Genomic DNA, 18127 nt, shown 5'->3' on the forward strand with positions numbered 1-18127 from the left:
ATGAGACACAGAAACTGGTAGTATGGTCATCATCTGGTATGGTGTTATTTTAACATGTTTCTTTAATCCAATGAATACGTTATCAACAAGCTAAGTAATAATCCCACTGGAAAACATTGGTTACACCTACATATATATAAATACTATATATATATATATATATATATATATATATATATATATATATATATATATATATATATATATATATGACACTTTTGAAGGTTAGCCAAAATATCAATACATTTTAAAATGTGATTAACAGATGGTTTGAACTTAAAGGCATTATTTAAAGCCTCTAGAGTAAAGCTGTCTTATAAAATATTATATCAATGAAAGTGTATGATTGGTCTGTACTGCACAAGGAGGCTAAGTGACTTGCTTAGGGTTACACAGTGAGTCAGTAGCTGAGCTGGCATTTGAACTGGAGACCTCCTGGTTACAAGCCCTTTTCTTTAACCACTGATGTGGCATACAGTCCATTCAGTGCCCTGTGAGGTGTAGTTAACATTATAATGAAGGTTTTAACCCAATGTCCTGTAAGGGCTCTTTACCATGTCAGGTATGGTCCTTCAGTTTATTCACAAGAGCATTGCTCCACACTAAAAGATTCAGATCCTCTGGGTCTCTTCATTGTTATTTTTACCTGAAGAAAGAAAACAGAGAAAGAAATTGAATATACATTCTACAGCATGATATTATCAGCCATGAGATACTAGGTGGGCATTGTGATCTGTAAGTGTAATCTTTGTAAAGACAGCATTGTTAATAGAGAATAAATTCTGTGTTATTTATTAAAAAGAATAAGGGAAGAAAATGCATACAATAGCACAAAATGTAAAATAAAGACAATTTGTATGAGCGAAGGTAGTACATACATATTCTAGCAACACCTGCACACACATACGGTATTCTAGCTGCACATAACCCTTGGTATAAAACAGTGGAATAATATTATTAGTAGTACCATTACAAAATTTACTTTAGCTATCAAGGTTGAATCGTGTTATATTTGATTGTCCAACTGAAACATACACAGGTAGTAAAATAAAATGAGTTCTGATTTTAACCACGTCAACACCATAAGCATTGCTTGTATGATATTATACATAAAATCATATAACAGCTGGACACTACTCTCCCATTGTTTTCTGTGATATTATGTACAATTATACAACAGCTGGATGCTGCTCTCTCATTGTTTTCTGTGATATTATGTACAATTATACAACAGCTGGACACTACTCTCCCATTGTTTTCTGTGATATTATATACAATTATACAACAGCTGGATGCTGCTCTCTCATTGTTTTCTGTGATATTATGTACAATTATACAACAGCTGGATGCTGCTCTCATTGTTTTCTGTGATATTATATACAATTATACAACAGCTGGATGCTGCTCTCTCATTGTTTTCTGTGATATTATATACAATTATACAACAGCTGGATGCTGCTCTCCCATTGTTTTCTATGGAGGTCGGCCGTTCTGTTATTCCTCAAATATGGAAAAGATTACCCTAATTATCAACACCTGTTGTAAAAGCCAAGCTTAATGCTGAGGTGCTGCTTTTAAAAAGTAACCGTGTATAATAATGATAAGAGCATTGCTGTGGCATGTTCCTTGTACAAATGAAACTCCCTCATTCACAGAATGACTTTGTGACTGGAGTTTCATTATTACCTTGTAACACGCCTCAGCAATGCCGTTATCACTTCATTAAACAGTGCTGGTATTTCTTAAGTGCGCAGACTGGAGGGAAAAAAAAGTGCATGATCGTCTTTCAGAAACAGACCACAATATAAACTCCTCGCTTACCTCTTTTTTTAATGACTTATTCAAATATGTTTGAACTTCCGTAGTACTGTCAGTCCGAAGATCATTAACAGCAATAATCTGGTCTCCTTTATGGAACACACATCCATCATCTGGAGAACCCAGCCAGTGGGCAACACTGTAGAGGAATAAGGAGGTCAATGTGCAGACCAGTCCAGCAATGTACTATAATAGCTACCATTAGCATTATGAGAACTCCATGTTTCACTGTAGCTTCATTTCTCATTCACTTCGGAGACATTAGAAGATTATTGCGCTTCAGTTTGTCCAAACTTTACTACCCATGCGACTTCTAATTTTTTAATTTGTATCGTTATTTATTTTATATTGTGTGTGTATATACATTTATATACACACACATACACACACTTTTAAAGAAAGAAAGAAAAGACAATCCTTTTCTTGTTCTTAAATGCTTACCAAGGTTTTCCATCAATCTCTGCAAGGGTCAGGTGATTCTTGAGATTTTCTTGAACTACATATACTTCTCTCTTAATGAAGTGAAAGTCATGTGGATTTCTGTCATCAGCAATGTTTCTGAAAAACAAAAACGAATGACACCTCTTAATGTCCACGTCCCATGCCACTGAATGTCTATACATTGTGGTCTGACGTCTGGATCAGAGTGTGTTCATAGTTTATATGAATATGAATGCTATCCATAGCTGGGAAAGACGCCATCACAGTAAAATCTAGCACATCACACAGGGCAAGGCAATCCACACACAGGTGGAGGGCGGGAGCGAACCCGGGACCTCTCATACTAAAGCATAGCGCTGATACCAATGTACAAAAGAGCCAGCTACTGTGTATGGAGCATATATCGGGCTTATGTCTTCGTATGTGATTACGTCACCTACCAGCCCTGCTGCTGTCTCCCCCAGTGCACACTACACTTGCACTTAGGTCAGTGTGTGTGTATGTTTTTACTCCATGCAGACAGGCACATTGCTTGCACTTAGGTCAGTGTGTGCTTGTGTTTTTCTGTTTTCAATTTCATGTGGGAACTAAATGTACTGACAAATAATGGAAGCAGTCTTCCACCCTCATTAAGCTCTGGTGACTCTGACATCACCTGCTCCATTCATTTCTCTATTGTTAGTATCAGGCTGTCAGACATGCTCATCTCACACACTCGTTTAGATAAATCCACGCAGTTTAAATATAGATGCACACTTACCCTGAATCAGGAGATGTGGAGACCCTGTTTTGGTCAGACTGTGCTTCCTCCACTGTTATTAGCCTGCTAGACAGCAAAACAGACAAAAGACTGACATGTCATGCCTTATGCAGGGGACCTCTGGGGTTTGTTGTGTGGTAAATCCAACTGCCTTATTCTCCAAGTATTCTTTACTCCACTTTTATGATGGTGTTTGAAGGTAAAGGGTATAGATATCATTTCACCACTGTGCCATTTTCCACTTATACAATGCCTCTTGCTGCTTTACCTCCCTTTGTCCAGCTTGGCTATACTTTACCACACATTAATCCCCATGCCCTTCATTTATACTGTAGTATAACAACGTATTGTAAAATCACAGTGCAAAGCAATGTTTCACTGAATGTGAGTGATGGTATATGGTAATAGGTACAACAGTAGCCCACCATTCTAGGTAGTGCAATATTGGGTGGGGGGGTTTGTACACAATTTGATGACAGAAAATCACTAGGCTTTCTGAGGTGAATCTATACTACTCCCCAGGCTTGAGCTCTTGTAACATATTGTGTTGGATTCATTATATAGCAGCAGAATCTAATTGAATTCTGCTTACACTGAAGTCATAGGCATGTACAGATTCTTGTTTTCAGTTGGTTCCGGTTTAGGTGGTGGATCCTAGGGAAAAAAAAAAATAATAATAAAAAAAAAAAATAATATATATATATATATATATATATATAGCCCAGTAATACATCATACTAAGATTTATTTATGTACCAACTATCAACAAAACAGACACCGCATGTATCTGTTCGGCAAGCATATGACATGTTCTGAAAAAGTAATTCCCCCCACACCAACATTAAGGTGATGAGGTTAAACATTTCACGTCATGACGACCATCTCTGCATGCTTTTTCTTTTCTTTTATTATATAGTTAGCCTTTAACTATTTAAAATGAAGAAAAGCAGAGATTATAGAAAAAAAGGAATGGTGGAAAAAAACAAAAACCAACAAAAACAAACAAAATCAAAACAACAAACGCATTTTAAATTGTATCAGTAGATTTCTGGCACAGACTCTGATTACCATGTGTAGAAAGTGTCCAGGTTCTGATTACCATGTGTAGAAAGTGTCCAGGTTCTGATTACCATGTGTAGAAAGTGTCCAGGTTCTGATTACCATGTGTAGAAAGTGTCCAGGTTCTGATTACCATGTGCAGAATGTGTCCAGGTTCTGATTACCATGTGCAGAATGTGTCCAGGTTCTAATTGACTGATTGACAATTAGACCTGGCCACAGTATACAAGAGAAGCCAGGCCCATTTGTTCTGGGGAGAGTTATCAAAACAGATGAAACATTCCTTTATCAAAAAGATATTTGACACTGCTTACCGCCTTAAATGTAGGTACACTGTAGTAAGAATCTAGGAGAGACTGTGGTCTCAGCTTGCCATCTGCAGTAAATGATTCACAGGTTGCACCCTAGTAAACAGAGCATAACATTACTGCTGTGAGAGGAGCAAATCCTGCATATCTGTACCAACCTAGTCCTGATTGCACAGTACCAAACAGATGATCCCAGTAATTAGTTTAACTGATCTGAACAAGTTAGACCAGTAATGGGGACTGACCTACAGCTCTGGCCAAAAGTTTTGCTTCACCCTAAAGAATGAACACATTTTGTTTCATAAAGTCGAATGAACCCTGCTGAATAACGTTATGTTAATACATTAATATCATTTTATAGTTTCTTTGACTACATGATGTTGAATACAATTTCTAAATTATGTTCATACAGTTTTTAATTTTTTTTTAAGTTAGTTAAGTTATAGTTTTTAAATCCTAAAATTATAGCTGTATAAACCCTTCATTCTTAATCCGATATATGGAATGCAGTGTAAGATAAATATATAAATGGGTCCCTGTACAAAAAGAAAGATGAGTTTTTAAATCAAACCTATTTAAGTAAAAATAAATGTCATGTCTTTTTCATGCTCATTTCAAACTGTCGGATCTCACTGTACTAAGCAACCAACACGGCTGCATAGCCACAGAAAAGTTTAATTGTGTGATATTGGACCATTAGCTGTTTATAATTAAATCATATTAACTGAAATTATATTGTGTTAAACTGAAAAAGGTATCAAAAGGTACATGATTCAAATATGTATTTAAAATGTAGGGCCTATATATATATATATATATATATATATATATATATATATATATATATATATATATATATATATAGAGAGAGAGAGAGAGAGAGAGAGAGAGAGAGAGAGAGAGAGAGAGAGAGAGAGATTCTCATGGATCTGCCCGAATGTGACAGAGATAAGAAATGTGCAGAATAAAGTTTTCTGATGTACTTGTCATTTTAGAGGGAAAATGCAGCTGCCTCTACAAACAATTTTAAGTGTAAATCCTTAGGACAAGCAAGCTTACTAAATTAGTTTTATAATTCACAGTACTGAGTTAATCCACTTGAACAGGATCATCACAAATCTGATTTGGCACGCTGCTGCAATTGGGATCTTGTTTAGTCTGATTTAGCAGATGATCGACCTGTGATGATTCACTTCTGGTACGCTGCAATCGGGATTAGCAGATGTACTAACCTTAGTCCACTCAAGTGGATTAAACCTGCATACTCCACTGGTTAGACTCATCAAGTGGACTAAACCTGCATAATCCACTACTTAGACTCATCAAGTGGACTAAACCTGCATAATCCACTACTTAGACTCATCAAGTGGACTAAACCTGCATAATCCACTACTTAGACTCATCAAGTGGACTAAACCTGCATAATCCACTACTTAGACTCATCAAGTGGACTAAACCTGCATAATCCACTACTTAGACTCATCAAATGGACTAAACCTGCATAATCCACTACTTAGACTCATCAAGTGGACTAAACCTGCATAATCCACTGGTTAGACTCATCAAGTGGACTAAACCTGCATACTCCACTGGTTAGACTCATCAAGTTTGGTACGCTGCAGTTGACCCAGTATTCTCACCATGGGCAGTAGAGATGTCTTTCATTTACATCATTAGCTCATTGGGCACATAGTTAATGTTATTTACTTTTTAAATAGCAGATTAAATGCTATGAGCAGTATTATTTTTCCTTGGGATAACAAAATACTGAGCCCAAGTCATGTGATTTCATAAAACCCGCCAGTTACACAGTGTTTGGTATTTGAGTTGAGTTGATTAAGAATCTGTATAAATAGCCATTCGAAAAGACATGATTTTAATTAACGCAAGAACAGCGAAAGATACGACCATGCCCTGCGTGAGTAATGCAGATTGCCTGGATGCTATTGGCATAATTGAAGGTGGCCTGTCTGTGTGAGAAGTTACTCAGAGAATGAAATGTTCTGCTTCAACAATCAGCAGACTAGTCCAGAGAAACCAGGAAACTGTCTCTGTGAGGGACAAGCCACGTCCTGGGAAGCAGAGGGTCACCACACCGGCCCAGGACTGTTCTGCTGACTGTTGTGTTGTTCAAGCCAACCGGTGGGGTGGTGGAAGTGTAATGATGTGGAGAGGAATCTCCTTTAACACAAGAACACCTTTGGTGCAGGTTGAGGGCAACCTTACAGTTTTTGTGATTGATTGACAATTAGGCCTGGCCACACGGAATACAAGAGAATCCAGGCCCATTTGTTCTGGGGAGAGTTATCAAAACAGATGAAACATTCCTTTATCAAAAAGATATTTGACACTGCTTACCGCCTTAGATGTAGGTACACTGTAGTAAGGTTCTGGGAGTGATTGCGGTCTCAGCTTGCCATCTGCAGTAAATGATTCACAGTTTGCACCCTAGTAAACAGAGCATAACATTACTGCTGTGAGAGGAGAGCTCAGGGATACACCCAAACACAGTGTTCTTACCATGGGCAGTAGACATGTCTTTCATAGAGTCTGTTTATGTTCTACTTCTACATATAATTCTATGCAATAACAATATATTAATAAGAAATCCATATACATTTGATTGTGGGTCTGGTGCAGCATGTGCATAATAAGCACATACTCACTGTAGATCATTAAGATCTCTCTCTCTCTCTCTCTCTCTCTCTCTCTCTCTCTCTATATATATATATATATATATATATATATATATATAAAACAACACTTTATATAAGGTCTTATCTGTCAAGATGTGTGATTATTATTAGTAGTATTATTACCTCTTCTTGAATGCTGCTATTTTTAGTAAGGTCATTAATTCTTTTTTTATATTTGGAACAATTCTTTTTATTCGTTTTCCAATTTTCTGTTAATTTGGAATGTCCAATTATTATTCAGCCTGGCTCACCACTGCAACCCACGCACTAACTCGGGAGAGAGGCACTCTCATCCTTCAAAACAAGTGTCGTCAGCCACCTGCTTTTTTTCACTCTGCAAGCACGCCGTGCAGCCATATCCAGAACTTACAGTGTCAGAGGACCACGCAGTTCTGAACTGTGTACAGGCCGGCCTGCAGGGGTCGCTGGTGTGCGGTGAGCCAAGGACTCCCCAGCCGGCCTGTGGAGCCTGAGTCTGTGGAGCAGCCTTGGTGAATTGTAACACAGCAATGGGAGCCTGTTACCAACTGAAAATCTACACTATCATTCTGGTACCTATGGGGGGGCTATTGTTTAGCAGCTGCTGATGTGGCAGTAGTCTTAATCAGCGCTGTACATCTTAAAATCCTTCATTCCTCTAGATGCCCCAACAAGCTACTGTAGAAATCAAAGACATCTCATTGTGTTTTGCCTGCATTAATAGACATGTTTGTGGATCTGTTAACCCATGAAGTGCCATTGTCTCATTTCAGGACAGGCTGCTTTTAACTCCATTATATCAGAGCTGCTTGTGTTCAAAAGTTCAAAAGTAACTTTTTGTTTTTTAATAAAAGGTGATAATGACTACACACATAAAAATACAAATATATATATATTTACCGTATTTCGCAAAGGTTCCGCTTTTGAAATTGATGTCAGCACAGAGAATATAGCATTGAACCATTTATCCACATCCTGTCTAAAACAAACATATACATTACAATACAATACAATATTACAATAGGTAGACCATAAACCTGGAATAAGCTTCAGTGGTTATTGTGGGAGCAACTCAAAAGATGACACAGTTCTGGGTCCATGGTAGGACAAACTATAGGCAACAAACAGCGTGTCGCTCATTTCATCCGCTCTTAGGCCTTTTATTTCCTGCTGGTTTGCAGTGACTGGAGCGTCATTGCAGTCAGAAGCTTGTTCTTTAGCTACACTCATCCCCTCCAGCCCGGCAAGTGTCAGGATTGTTGCTTCGTTTACTGAGCCTGACTATCCCTGAACGTTGTGGCTGACGCCTCGATCCTCCGATCTCTCAGCTTCATCCTATTGATTGGTGGTGTTTGCAATGTCAGTCAGGTGCATCACTGGCTGTGCTTTGTTTGTGTCTGCCTGGGCTGTTCTTCTAACCCTAACCCTAACCCCTCCTCCTCCTCCTCCTCCTCCTGTCTCCAGGGCTGCCTGGGAGTCGTTAGAGTTGAAGCTGCCCACCACTAGCACACATACTGGCCATGACCTCAATGGTAACTTACTTGTTTTCTCCAATGAGGAAATATTCCCTCGCTGTAGTGCACATGTAAAGCACTGAATCAGGCTGGCATTTAAACATCTTCTGTATGCAATTCCATTTCTTATGGTTGTCCGGATGAGGACAAATCTGTGTATGGCTGTCAAAACAAAATAACATACTGTAGCTTACAACTCTAAGATATACTGCCTCCCCTTAGTTTTCTCACTTTGAGGTTTATAAAAGACACATAGTTGACATTTCATGCAGTCCAGCTTTGCATGTTAACAGAAATACGAAATTTAGAAGCCCACATATGCCCTAGAAGAAGCAGTATGTGCTGAATATATTGTCAGCCATCAGCTGGTTGCAAAAGCTTGTGGCATAACAAACACTTACACAGACAAGTCGATGCCTCCTAGTGGCTTGTCTCTGTCATCTTCATCTTTGTAGTATTTCAGAAAATGAACGTTATCAGAGGTCTTGTAGAATACAAAAAACCTCCTCTTCCAAGATTTCTAACAATGAGAAAGAGTGAAAACAAAATAAAAATCTGCTTCACACCCGTTTTTTATTTCCTGCTCAGTCTGCTTCATGATACAAGGCTGGCATGGGCAGCTCTGGTCCTGGAGGACTTGTCTCACCAGGTTTTCCAGGTAGAAGGAAGGAATTTCCTGCTGCCTGGATTGAGGTTTAATTGGTTCAATTAAACAACAAAGACCTGGTCAGAGAGGGCTAGAGTTGCCTGTCCCAGATATAACCTGCAATAATATACCAGTTATATAAATACACTGAAACTTAAAGGCCCGTATTTACCATATATAGGAATTAAATTAAATATTGTAATTAAATATTGCAAGTTCTGCACTTACTAACTAGTTTAAACTGTTCTGTAACAACATATATCAATTGCCACTTAATTGTAATGTGCTGTTAAACTATTTAATATGGCTACACATCAGAAACTTACCTGGCTAAAGAAAGGCCCTGAAGGAGGAGACTTCACCAAATAGCCACTCAGGATTTCTTCAGTGCCATCCACTGCATTGTAAAACACTGAGCTTGGAGCTAGGGAGAACACCTCCATTAACTTAGCTTTAGTTTGAATGCTGCAAAAACACTGTATCTCTCATGCTTAACTGCACACTGAGCTATGTTGCTGTTTGAATGCTGCTACATACTGTATCTCTCTTGCTTATGAAACTCAAGCTTTGAGCCATGTTGCAGTTTGTCAAGTGTTCAGTGCTTCATAATAAACATGTTTTAGAAATCTTTATTATTATTATTATTATTATAGGTTACCTTTTAAAATGACCTTATCAATGAAATCAAATTTCTCAGCAAGTCACGCAGTCAAATTCTGCACTCAGCAGTGCTGTTAGTCTGAACTCCGGAGATCAGATCAGTTAACAATGGCACAGCTATGCTTGGGGTGAGTTTAAACATGTTCTAAATGACAAACCCTGGGTAAAGATAATGTTTTCCTAAAACAGTTCAAATTACCAAAATCACCACTTAGCTTTAGAGCAAAGTGAGGCACAGCTGTTCTTTTTTAAATTTGATTTTGCTTGTAAATATTTAATGGAAACTCTTTGGATGAGCATCAATATTATTGAAAAACATAAAAAAAAAAAAACAAGCACAGTTTAAAAGACTTTCCTAAAATAGTATAACCTTACCTCCCAACCTATGAGCAGACTTCTTGACTGAGCAATTCATTCACCCTGTCACAGAAAACATGATTTTTGTTTGCTGTAGATTCAATGTGCACTCTGATATTGAAATACGATTGAGACCAGTAACAGTACAATGCAGTTAAAGTGCATTTAAACTGAATTCTAACTGGAGCATCAAACAAGGAACATGCATTTCTTACCACCCTGACTTTGACTGAGGTATTCCATGGTAAAAACACAGAAAACTTTACTAAAGAACAGTAAAGACATGGTCACTACCAGAAATGGATGGAAAAGCTTTAACAAAAAAATAACACAAAGTCAACATGTTTCGGATTAACGCCCTAGCTAATTTGAACAGACATAAAGAAAATAAACAGGTTGCTAGTACTATCAGTGCTTACATAATCATTAGCATACAGTATATGACACTTCTCAATGCATATACTCAACCAAAAGCTAGCATTAACATTTATAAATGTCACACATATCAGTCATATATTGCACATTCAAAAATGTAAAGGTAATCAAAATTCCAAGAGACATTACCTTGCTACAAGTATGAGGCTTAATATGTTTCTTCTTTATTGCTAAATCTTCTCAGAGTAAGTGTAATATACGTATGTGAAACCTGATCCTTCGAAGGAGTTTCCTTATACGTCACAGGCAATATTACCGGTTATTGAAGTTGCCCTCTAACCATGTGGCACATGTGTTCTCTCATCCTTTTGCAGTTCTCAGTCAAACTAATATAAACATGTTTGGAATGTGTTAGCCAGGCTTAAATGGGGTGATTAGGGTTCATTAACACGATCAAGAGACGTTGCATACTGCAATTGAACCAGTTACAGGCGCTATTTAGAAATGTCCAAGCAGCACTGTTTAATATAGGGTTATTGGACAGTTAACATCTGTGTGAGGAATATCTGAACAAGTAGAAGTGAATGGACGTGACGTCAACCATGTCAACATTGAGAATACAGCATGGTAAAAACTAGAAATGGTATGCTTGATGTCATAAATTGGGTTTCTCTGTGATGTGTCATGGAATACAACTGGTGAAACGTGCACTCGCTGAAAGATCCTCAGCAGTATATAGGTTACGAGAGAGCTGCTTTGCTCCTTTGTAAAACATCAACGGGTACCTGAATTCATTAGTTGTACAATATGTAAAGGCACGGCCGCATGGTGTATAAGGGGTCATGCAGTCAGGGATGACTGAGAACCTGTGAAATGAAAACAGGAAACATATAATCACTGGGGTTGTAATGTTCAATGCAAAAATATATATATATATAGTAGCGTGCACGGGGGAATGCAGCAGCAGGGCTGGTAGGCGACGTAATCACATACAAAAACATAAGCCTGATATATGCTCCTTGCAAGGCTCTTTTGTTCAGTGGTATCGGCGCTATGCTTTAGTGTGAGAGGTCCCGGGTTTGCGCCCGCCCTCCGCTTGTGAGTGGATTGCATTGCCCTGTGTGATGCACCTGCCTGCGGGAACTGGGATTGATACTATATATATAAACGAGGCAGTCTTCCCAGCGACAGCGAGTGGAAGCAACAGCGAGTGGGAGAAGTACAGGCGTGGAAAAGTACAGAGCAGTTTAGAAGCAGTTTGAAAGCAGGTTGACGGCTGCAGAAGAAACTAAACTTAAAAAAAACCCCTCAACATGGTCTTCAAGCCAATAATCTGTGACACCTGCTTGATGTGGGAAATCCGAGAAAACCCAGCGGAGCTAAACCAAGTGTGCGTAAAGTGCCGCGCGATCCAGGATTTGAATAAACTAGTAAGTATGATAGAAATGGAGCTGGAAGAAGTGAGACAGCAACAGGATCTTGAGGAACTGGCACACCCACAATTCATGGAAGTCTGCATCACCCCTAACAGACTGAAAGCCACCAGGAAGATAGAAGGTCAGAACAGCTGGGTTCAGGTAGGCAGAAGCAGGGAAAAAAAGAAACTTCGTCAAACACAACCACCAGAAATCAAAACAACTAACAGATTTGAGTCACTTCAGAATTTTGATGAGCAGAACCAACAACAAGAGAATGAAAGGAACAACATCCAGGACCCCATTGACAGTGGTGACCAGACAGCAAAAAGAAGGGAGGTCATGATTGTTGGGGACTCCATATTGAGAAACACAGCAAGTTCAATTCGCTGTTTGGACCCCCTTACTATAACAGTGTGCTGCCTTCCAGGAGCCTCGGTCAAGCACATCACTGAGAACGTGGACAGGCTCCTAGAACGAACAGGAGACGACAAGGTAGTAGTCGTCCACATCGGTACAAACAACATTGGAAGAGACAGACCAAAATCCCTGCAAAACAAATTCAGAGAGCTAGGAAGGAAATTAAAAGAGAAAACCAAAACTGTGGTATTTTCTGGTATACTACCGGCACCTTGCAAAGGACCATATGGACAGCTGGAAATAATTAATCAAAACGTATGGCTGAAGACGTGGTGCACACGGGAAGGCTTCACCTATCTTGATCATTGGACCACATTCTACAACGAGGACTATCTGTATAGACGGGATGGACTGCATTTAAATAACAAGGGAACCAGTCTACTCGGAGAAAAGATCCTCGAGCAGGTTCAGAAGCATTTAAACTAGAAAGGAAGGGGGGAGAAATCAACAAAAAAACAGAAGGGAGACCGCATCAAAACAAGAACAACAACTCAGGTAAGACAACCATTAAATGTATTTATCTAAATGCTAGAAGTATCAGAAACAAAATTCTAGAACTTGAAGCTACTGCACTAACAGGTAACTATGATGTGATAGGTGTTACAGAAACGTGGTTGTCTGAGAGTGATGGGGACGAATATAATATTTGTGGGTATACACTGTATAGGAAAGACAGGCAGGACAGAAGAGGAGGAGGGGTAGCGCTATACATAAGAAACAGTCTTGAAGCCCAGGTGTTAAACCTGGACAAAGAAAATAAAACTGAAGCAATATGGGTCAGAATAACAGACAAAAATTCAAAGGGCATAATAATAGAAGCATGCTATAGACCGCCAGATTCAAACGGTGAGCACAATAATCTGTTATACAATGACATTAGAAATGCATGTAGCAAAGGAGAAGCCATACTAATGGGGGATTTTAACTTCCCCCAAATAAAATGGGAAAACCCGGTGGGTAGCGCGAAGGATGAAATAGAAATGGTGGAAATGACAAATGACTGCTTCCTAACACAATTTGTCAAGGCACCGACTAGAGGGGAGGCATGCCTTGATTTAGTCTTTTCAAATAACGAAGATAGAATAACTAAAACAGAGGTCAGAGAACCACTAGCAAACTCGGACCACAACATGGTCTCATTTGAAGTGTTTTTTAAATCCCCAAAAGTAATGACTAAAGCTAAGGTTTACAATTTTAGAAAAGCAAACTATGAAGGTATGAAACAGAGACTAACAGAAGTGGATTGGAGTAAAATAGAGAAAACACCCACAGAAGAAGGATGGTTGTTCTTCAAAAATGTAGTACTAGAGGTGCAAAACAATTATATCCCTAAAGTAGACAAATCTAAATGTAAAACTAAATTGCCAAAATGGTTTAATAGATCAATTAAAAAAAATATTCAGCGAAAAAAAAGGCACTTTACAGAGCATTAAAAAAGGACCAAAAAGAAAGTACGCAGAAAGAGTACACAGAACTGCAAACGCAAGTCAAAAAGGAAGTTAGAAAGGCCAAGAGAGAAATAGAAATAAACACTGCTAAGGGAGCTAAAACCAATTCCAAAATGTTTTTCCAATATTACAACAGCAAGAGAACATTCAAAGAGGAGATTAAATGTTTAAGAGATACAAATGGCAAAATCGTAGAGGAAGAAAAAAAAATAGCAAATATGTTAAATGATTACTTTTCACAAGTTTTTACAAAGGAAGATACTGACAACATGCCCCACATGTCATCCAGTTCCTATCCAGTTTTAAATAACTTTAGCATAACTGAGGCAGAAGTGTTAAAGGGACTAGGAGCTCTTAAAATAAACAAATCCCCTGGGCCGGATGAGATCCTCCCAGTAGTACTCAAAGAAATGAAAGAAGTAATTTACAAACCGCTAACCAAGATCATGCAGCAGTCTCTTGACACAGGGGTGGTACCGACAGACTGGAAAATTGCAAACGTAATACCGATCCACAAAAAGGGAAACAAAACTGAACCAGCTAACTACAGACCAGTAAGCCTGACTTCTATTATATGCAAACTTATAGAAACTATAACAAGATCCAAAATGGAAAATTACCTATATGGTAACAGGGTCCTGGGAGACAGTCAACATGGTTTTAGGAAAGGGAGATCGTGTCTAACTAACTTGCTTGATTTTTTTGAGGATGCAACATCGATAATGGATAATTGCAAAGCATATGACATGGTTTATTTAGATTTCCAGAAAGCTTTTGACAAAGTCCCGCACAAAAGATTAATTCTCAAACTGAACGCAGTTGGGATTCAAGGAAACACATGTACATGGATTAGGGAGTGGTTAACATGTAGAAAACAGAAAGTACTGATTAGAGGAAAAACCTCAGAATGGAGTGTGGTAACCAGCAGTGTACCACAGGGATCAGTATTAGGTCCTCTGCTATTCCTAATCTACATTAATGATTTAGATTCTGGTATAGTAAGCAAACTTGTTAAATTTGCAGACGACACAAAAGTAGGAGGAGTGGCAAACACTGTTGCAGCAGCAAAGGTCATTCAAAATGATCTAGACAAGATTCAGAACTGGGCAGACACATGGCAAATGACATTTAATAGAGAAAAGTGTAAGGTACTGCACGCAGGAAATAAAAATGTACATTATAAATATCATATTGGAGATACTGAAATTGGAGAAGGAATCTATGAAAAAGACCTAGGAGTTTTTGTTGACTCAGAAATGTCTTCATCTAGACAATGTGGGGAAGCTATAAAAAAGGCTAACAAGATGCTCGGATACATTGTGAAAAGTGTTGAATTTAAATCAAGGGAAGTAATGTTAAAACTGTACAATGCACTAGTAAGACCTCATCTTGAATATTGTGTTCAGTTCTGGTCACCTCGCTATAAAAAAAGATATTGCTGCTCTAGAAAGAGTGCAAAGAAGAGCGACCAGAATTATTCCGGGCTTAAAAGGCATGTCATATGCAGACAGGCTAAAAGAATTGAATCTGTTCAGTCTTGAACAAAGAAGACTACGTGGCGACCTAATTCAAGCATTCAAAATTCTAAAAGGTATTGACAGTGTCGACCCAAGGGACTTTTTCAGCCTGAAAAAAGAAACAAGGACCAGGGGTCACAAATGGAGTTTAGACAAAGGGGCATTCAGAACAGAAAATAGGAGGCACTTTTTTACACAGAGAATTGTGAGGGTCTGGAATCAACTCCCCAGTAATGTTGTTGAAGCTGACACCCTGGGATCCTTCAAGAAGCTGCTTGATGAGATTCTGGGATCAATAAGCTACTAACAACCAAACGAGCAAGATGGGCTGAGTGGCCTCCTCTCGTTTGTAAACTTTCTTATGTTTCTTATGTTCTAATATATATATATATATATATATATTATATATATATATATATATATATACATACATATACTCACTGGGGTTGTAATTCAGCATTGTGAATTATCTCAGACTGAGCTATCAAGGTGTAGGGTGCCAATATTCAACTTAATGAAGATTACATTTACCAAGCATAAAAGCTTCATAAAACAATTCATCATCAACAAACACAACATAGCTATTATATTTATAGTAAGCTGGGGAAATAAGCCATTAAAAAACCTCTGGCTTACTCCAACAAGCACACACACAACAACTGGCTAATATGTTTTATAATTTGAAACCACTGCTGCTTGTTACCCTGTCTACTGAGCTCTCCTTTTATATGACTGTTTCAACCACTGCACCACCCACTCTTCCAATTAAACTTACCAGCCAGGACCTAGACGTAGAAGACTTGAGTGCATTGCTGCCACTTAACAAATACTAAAAGAAACTCAAATTAAAATGACAAACGTTTCCACTTGAGGTCTGTTATGAAAGCATTGAAAAAAGCTTCTAGTCGAATCGTTTGTCATTGAATGTATTTAATTGTTTAGTATTTTTTAATTCAGCTCCATTCGGGGTTTAATATTCACGGGTGATTGCTGCCACTTGACGTGTTATCAGTTTGTCTTTACCCTGAATTAATAACACAACCACTGATAAGTATCTTCATTGTCTGCAGCACTAATGAGAAAACCCATTTCATCAAATACGCCAATGACAAATACAATTATTATTATAATCCACGAATATCTTCAAGGTCCTCAGCCATGCTGTGTGTTCTGAAGTGCACAATAGACACTAATGCATTTGCTGGTCGTGACAGATTCAAAGAATGTAACAATTTATGAGGATCAGTTGAAGCTGGCACTGAATCAGTGCTCATTACCAGCTGTTACGATGAATGCATAAGCACTCCGAGAGTTTGCACAGTACGTGTGACGACAGCAGTGACCCTGATTCTCTGCATTTATTAATAGGAGTCACTAAGTTTCTGGTGTAGGTATGTGATTGAAAGGTCGAATAGGATGGTGGTAGCTTATTGAGAAAGAAAAGACCAAGAAGAAGTCTGTGAATTTGATTCTCCATATAATATGTATTGCTTACTTGGTGTTATAACTTGTGCTTTTATTTGTGTATAAAATATACAGTTTCAGGCTTTTTTAGGGTCTGAAAGGGTCTGGAATAAACAACAGAAGAATGGATTTGTTCCAAAGAAAATATATTTGTCTAAATGTTATCTGACAGACATTAGACACTAAGGCACACTTTCCCTTGTTGAGCTGTGTTGTTAAATATTCACGTTTCAGAGTCATGCAATATATAAATAAATGCCATTTATAAGTAAAGATCTTTTATAACATAAGTTTTGACCTTATTAAATTAAATAAGTCATGCCTTATTATTAGAGCATAATGGAACACAGAGCCTTAAGAGCCAGCGGTGTGGTATTCCCACCAGTACATGACAGTGCCTCCTTCCTGTGGCTGGCTGCTCTTTTAGATACCCCCTTTCTTCTAATCACGGTAAGATCATGTGATTACCTGTGTGCATGCATGGTTTGTTACAAGGTCAAATCAAATGACAAGTCTAAAGTAGCATTGACAAACAGCTGTTCAAGAAAAATATTATAATCGCAGACAACTTAGTATTTATTTGAATCTAGCTTCTGAGTTACACCTGAATTAATAATCTTTGTTTTTGAAAGCTCTGCTCTGCTGTCCTGGCAGACACTATCATCTCACAAATGGGAACAAACACTCAAGCAGGAACTATTACAATGATAAAATACTTCTCATAGCACCGTTGTCTGTTACAGTAAATGTGGTCATGCAAAATATGACTAGCATTGGCAGGTTCGTTCTTTTTTTGTGTGTAGATTCAAAAAGGGCAGAATTGACAGGAGTTGCTCCTTAGTTGTTTTTTTCTTGTTCTGTTATATTAATATTGTGTGTTCCTTTTACACAAAACATTGCAGGAAACACAACTTAATGCTTTGTGAATATGGTCCATGACTTTTTGTAAAGGTTAATTATTCCTGTCACTGGACTGAATCTGTGAAAACATACTGTAGAAACAAATGTAAATCCCCATTACAGCACTGTTGGTTTTATACCATACAAGTACAAATAAGATATTAGCTAAAACAAAGGGGGGGGGGGGGGGGGGGGAATTGCAGTGCAGTGTGTGGAGTTTTCATTTTGCAATAGTATCACACCTGTTGAGTATTATTCAAGACTATGGCACCATTCCCTTCAACTTCTGCCCTAGAAAAGTCTTCTATTGTACAAGCGGTTCATCTCCCAAGCTCAGCAGGGCATGTATA

At 38.3% G+C, this 18127-nt stretch overlaps 1 protein-coding gene across 2 annotated transcripts; it reads right to left on the reverse strand.

Moving 5' to 3' along the window:
* Positions 1-218: 218 nt before the first annotated feature.
* LOC121325353 (pleckstrin homology domain-containing family S member 1-like) lies at positions 219-10896 on the reverse strand. Of its 2 annotated transcripts, none has more exons than XM_041267787.1 (13): positions 10803-10896; positions 10257-10301; positions 9548-9645; positions 8977-9095; positions 8603-8737; positions 7962-8040; positions 6745-6834; positions 4393-4482; positions 3612-3673; positions 3020-3082; positions 2260-2376; positions 1822-1957; positions 219-646 (listed from the first exon to the last, which is right to left on the reverse strand). In XM_041267787.1, exons 2-13 carry the CDS (start codon positions 10294-10296, stop codon positions 578-580), a joined length of 1098 nt encoding a protein of 365 aa, XP_041123721.1. In that variant the 5' UTR covers positions 10297-10301; positions 10803-10896; the 3' UTR covers positions 219-577. The 2 variants fall into 2 exon arrangements, with proteins under 2 accessions (XP_041123721.1, XP_041123720.1); XM_041267786.1 differs by having other exon boundaries at positions 3020-3085.
* Between the last annotated feature and the right edge of the window lie 7231 nt (positions 10897-18127).

The sequence above is a fragment of the Polyodon spathula genome, chromosome 13, assembly GCF_017654505.1.
Source record: "Polyodon spathula isolate WHYD16114869_AA chromosome 13, ASM1765450v1, whole genome shotgun sequence".
Classification (NCBI taxonomy): domain Eukaryota; kingdom Metazoa; phylum Chordata; class Actinopteri; order Acipenseriformes; family Polyodontidae; genus Polyodon; species Polyodon spathula.

Coding starts and splice junctions, on each gene's coding strand:
- LOC121325353 (XM_041267786.1), bottom strand. CDS start 10,296: ATGAATTGCTCAGTCAAGAAGTCTGCTCATAGGTTGGGAG. Junction 6,835..7,961: donor CGGAACCTTTGCGAAATACG/GTAAATATATAT, acceptor TCTGTTTACTAG/GGTGCAAACTGTGAATCATT. Junction 647..1,821: donor ATAAGTCATTAAAAAAAGAG/GTAAGCGAGGAG, acceptor TTCTTTCTTCAG/GTAAAAATAACAATGAAGAG.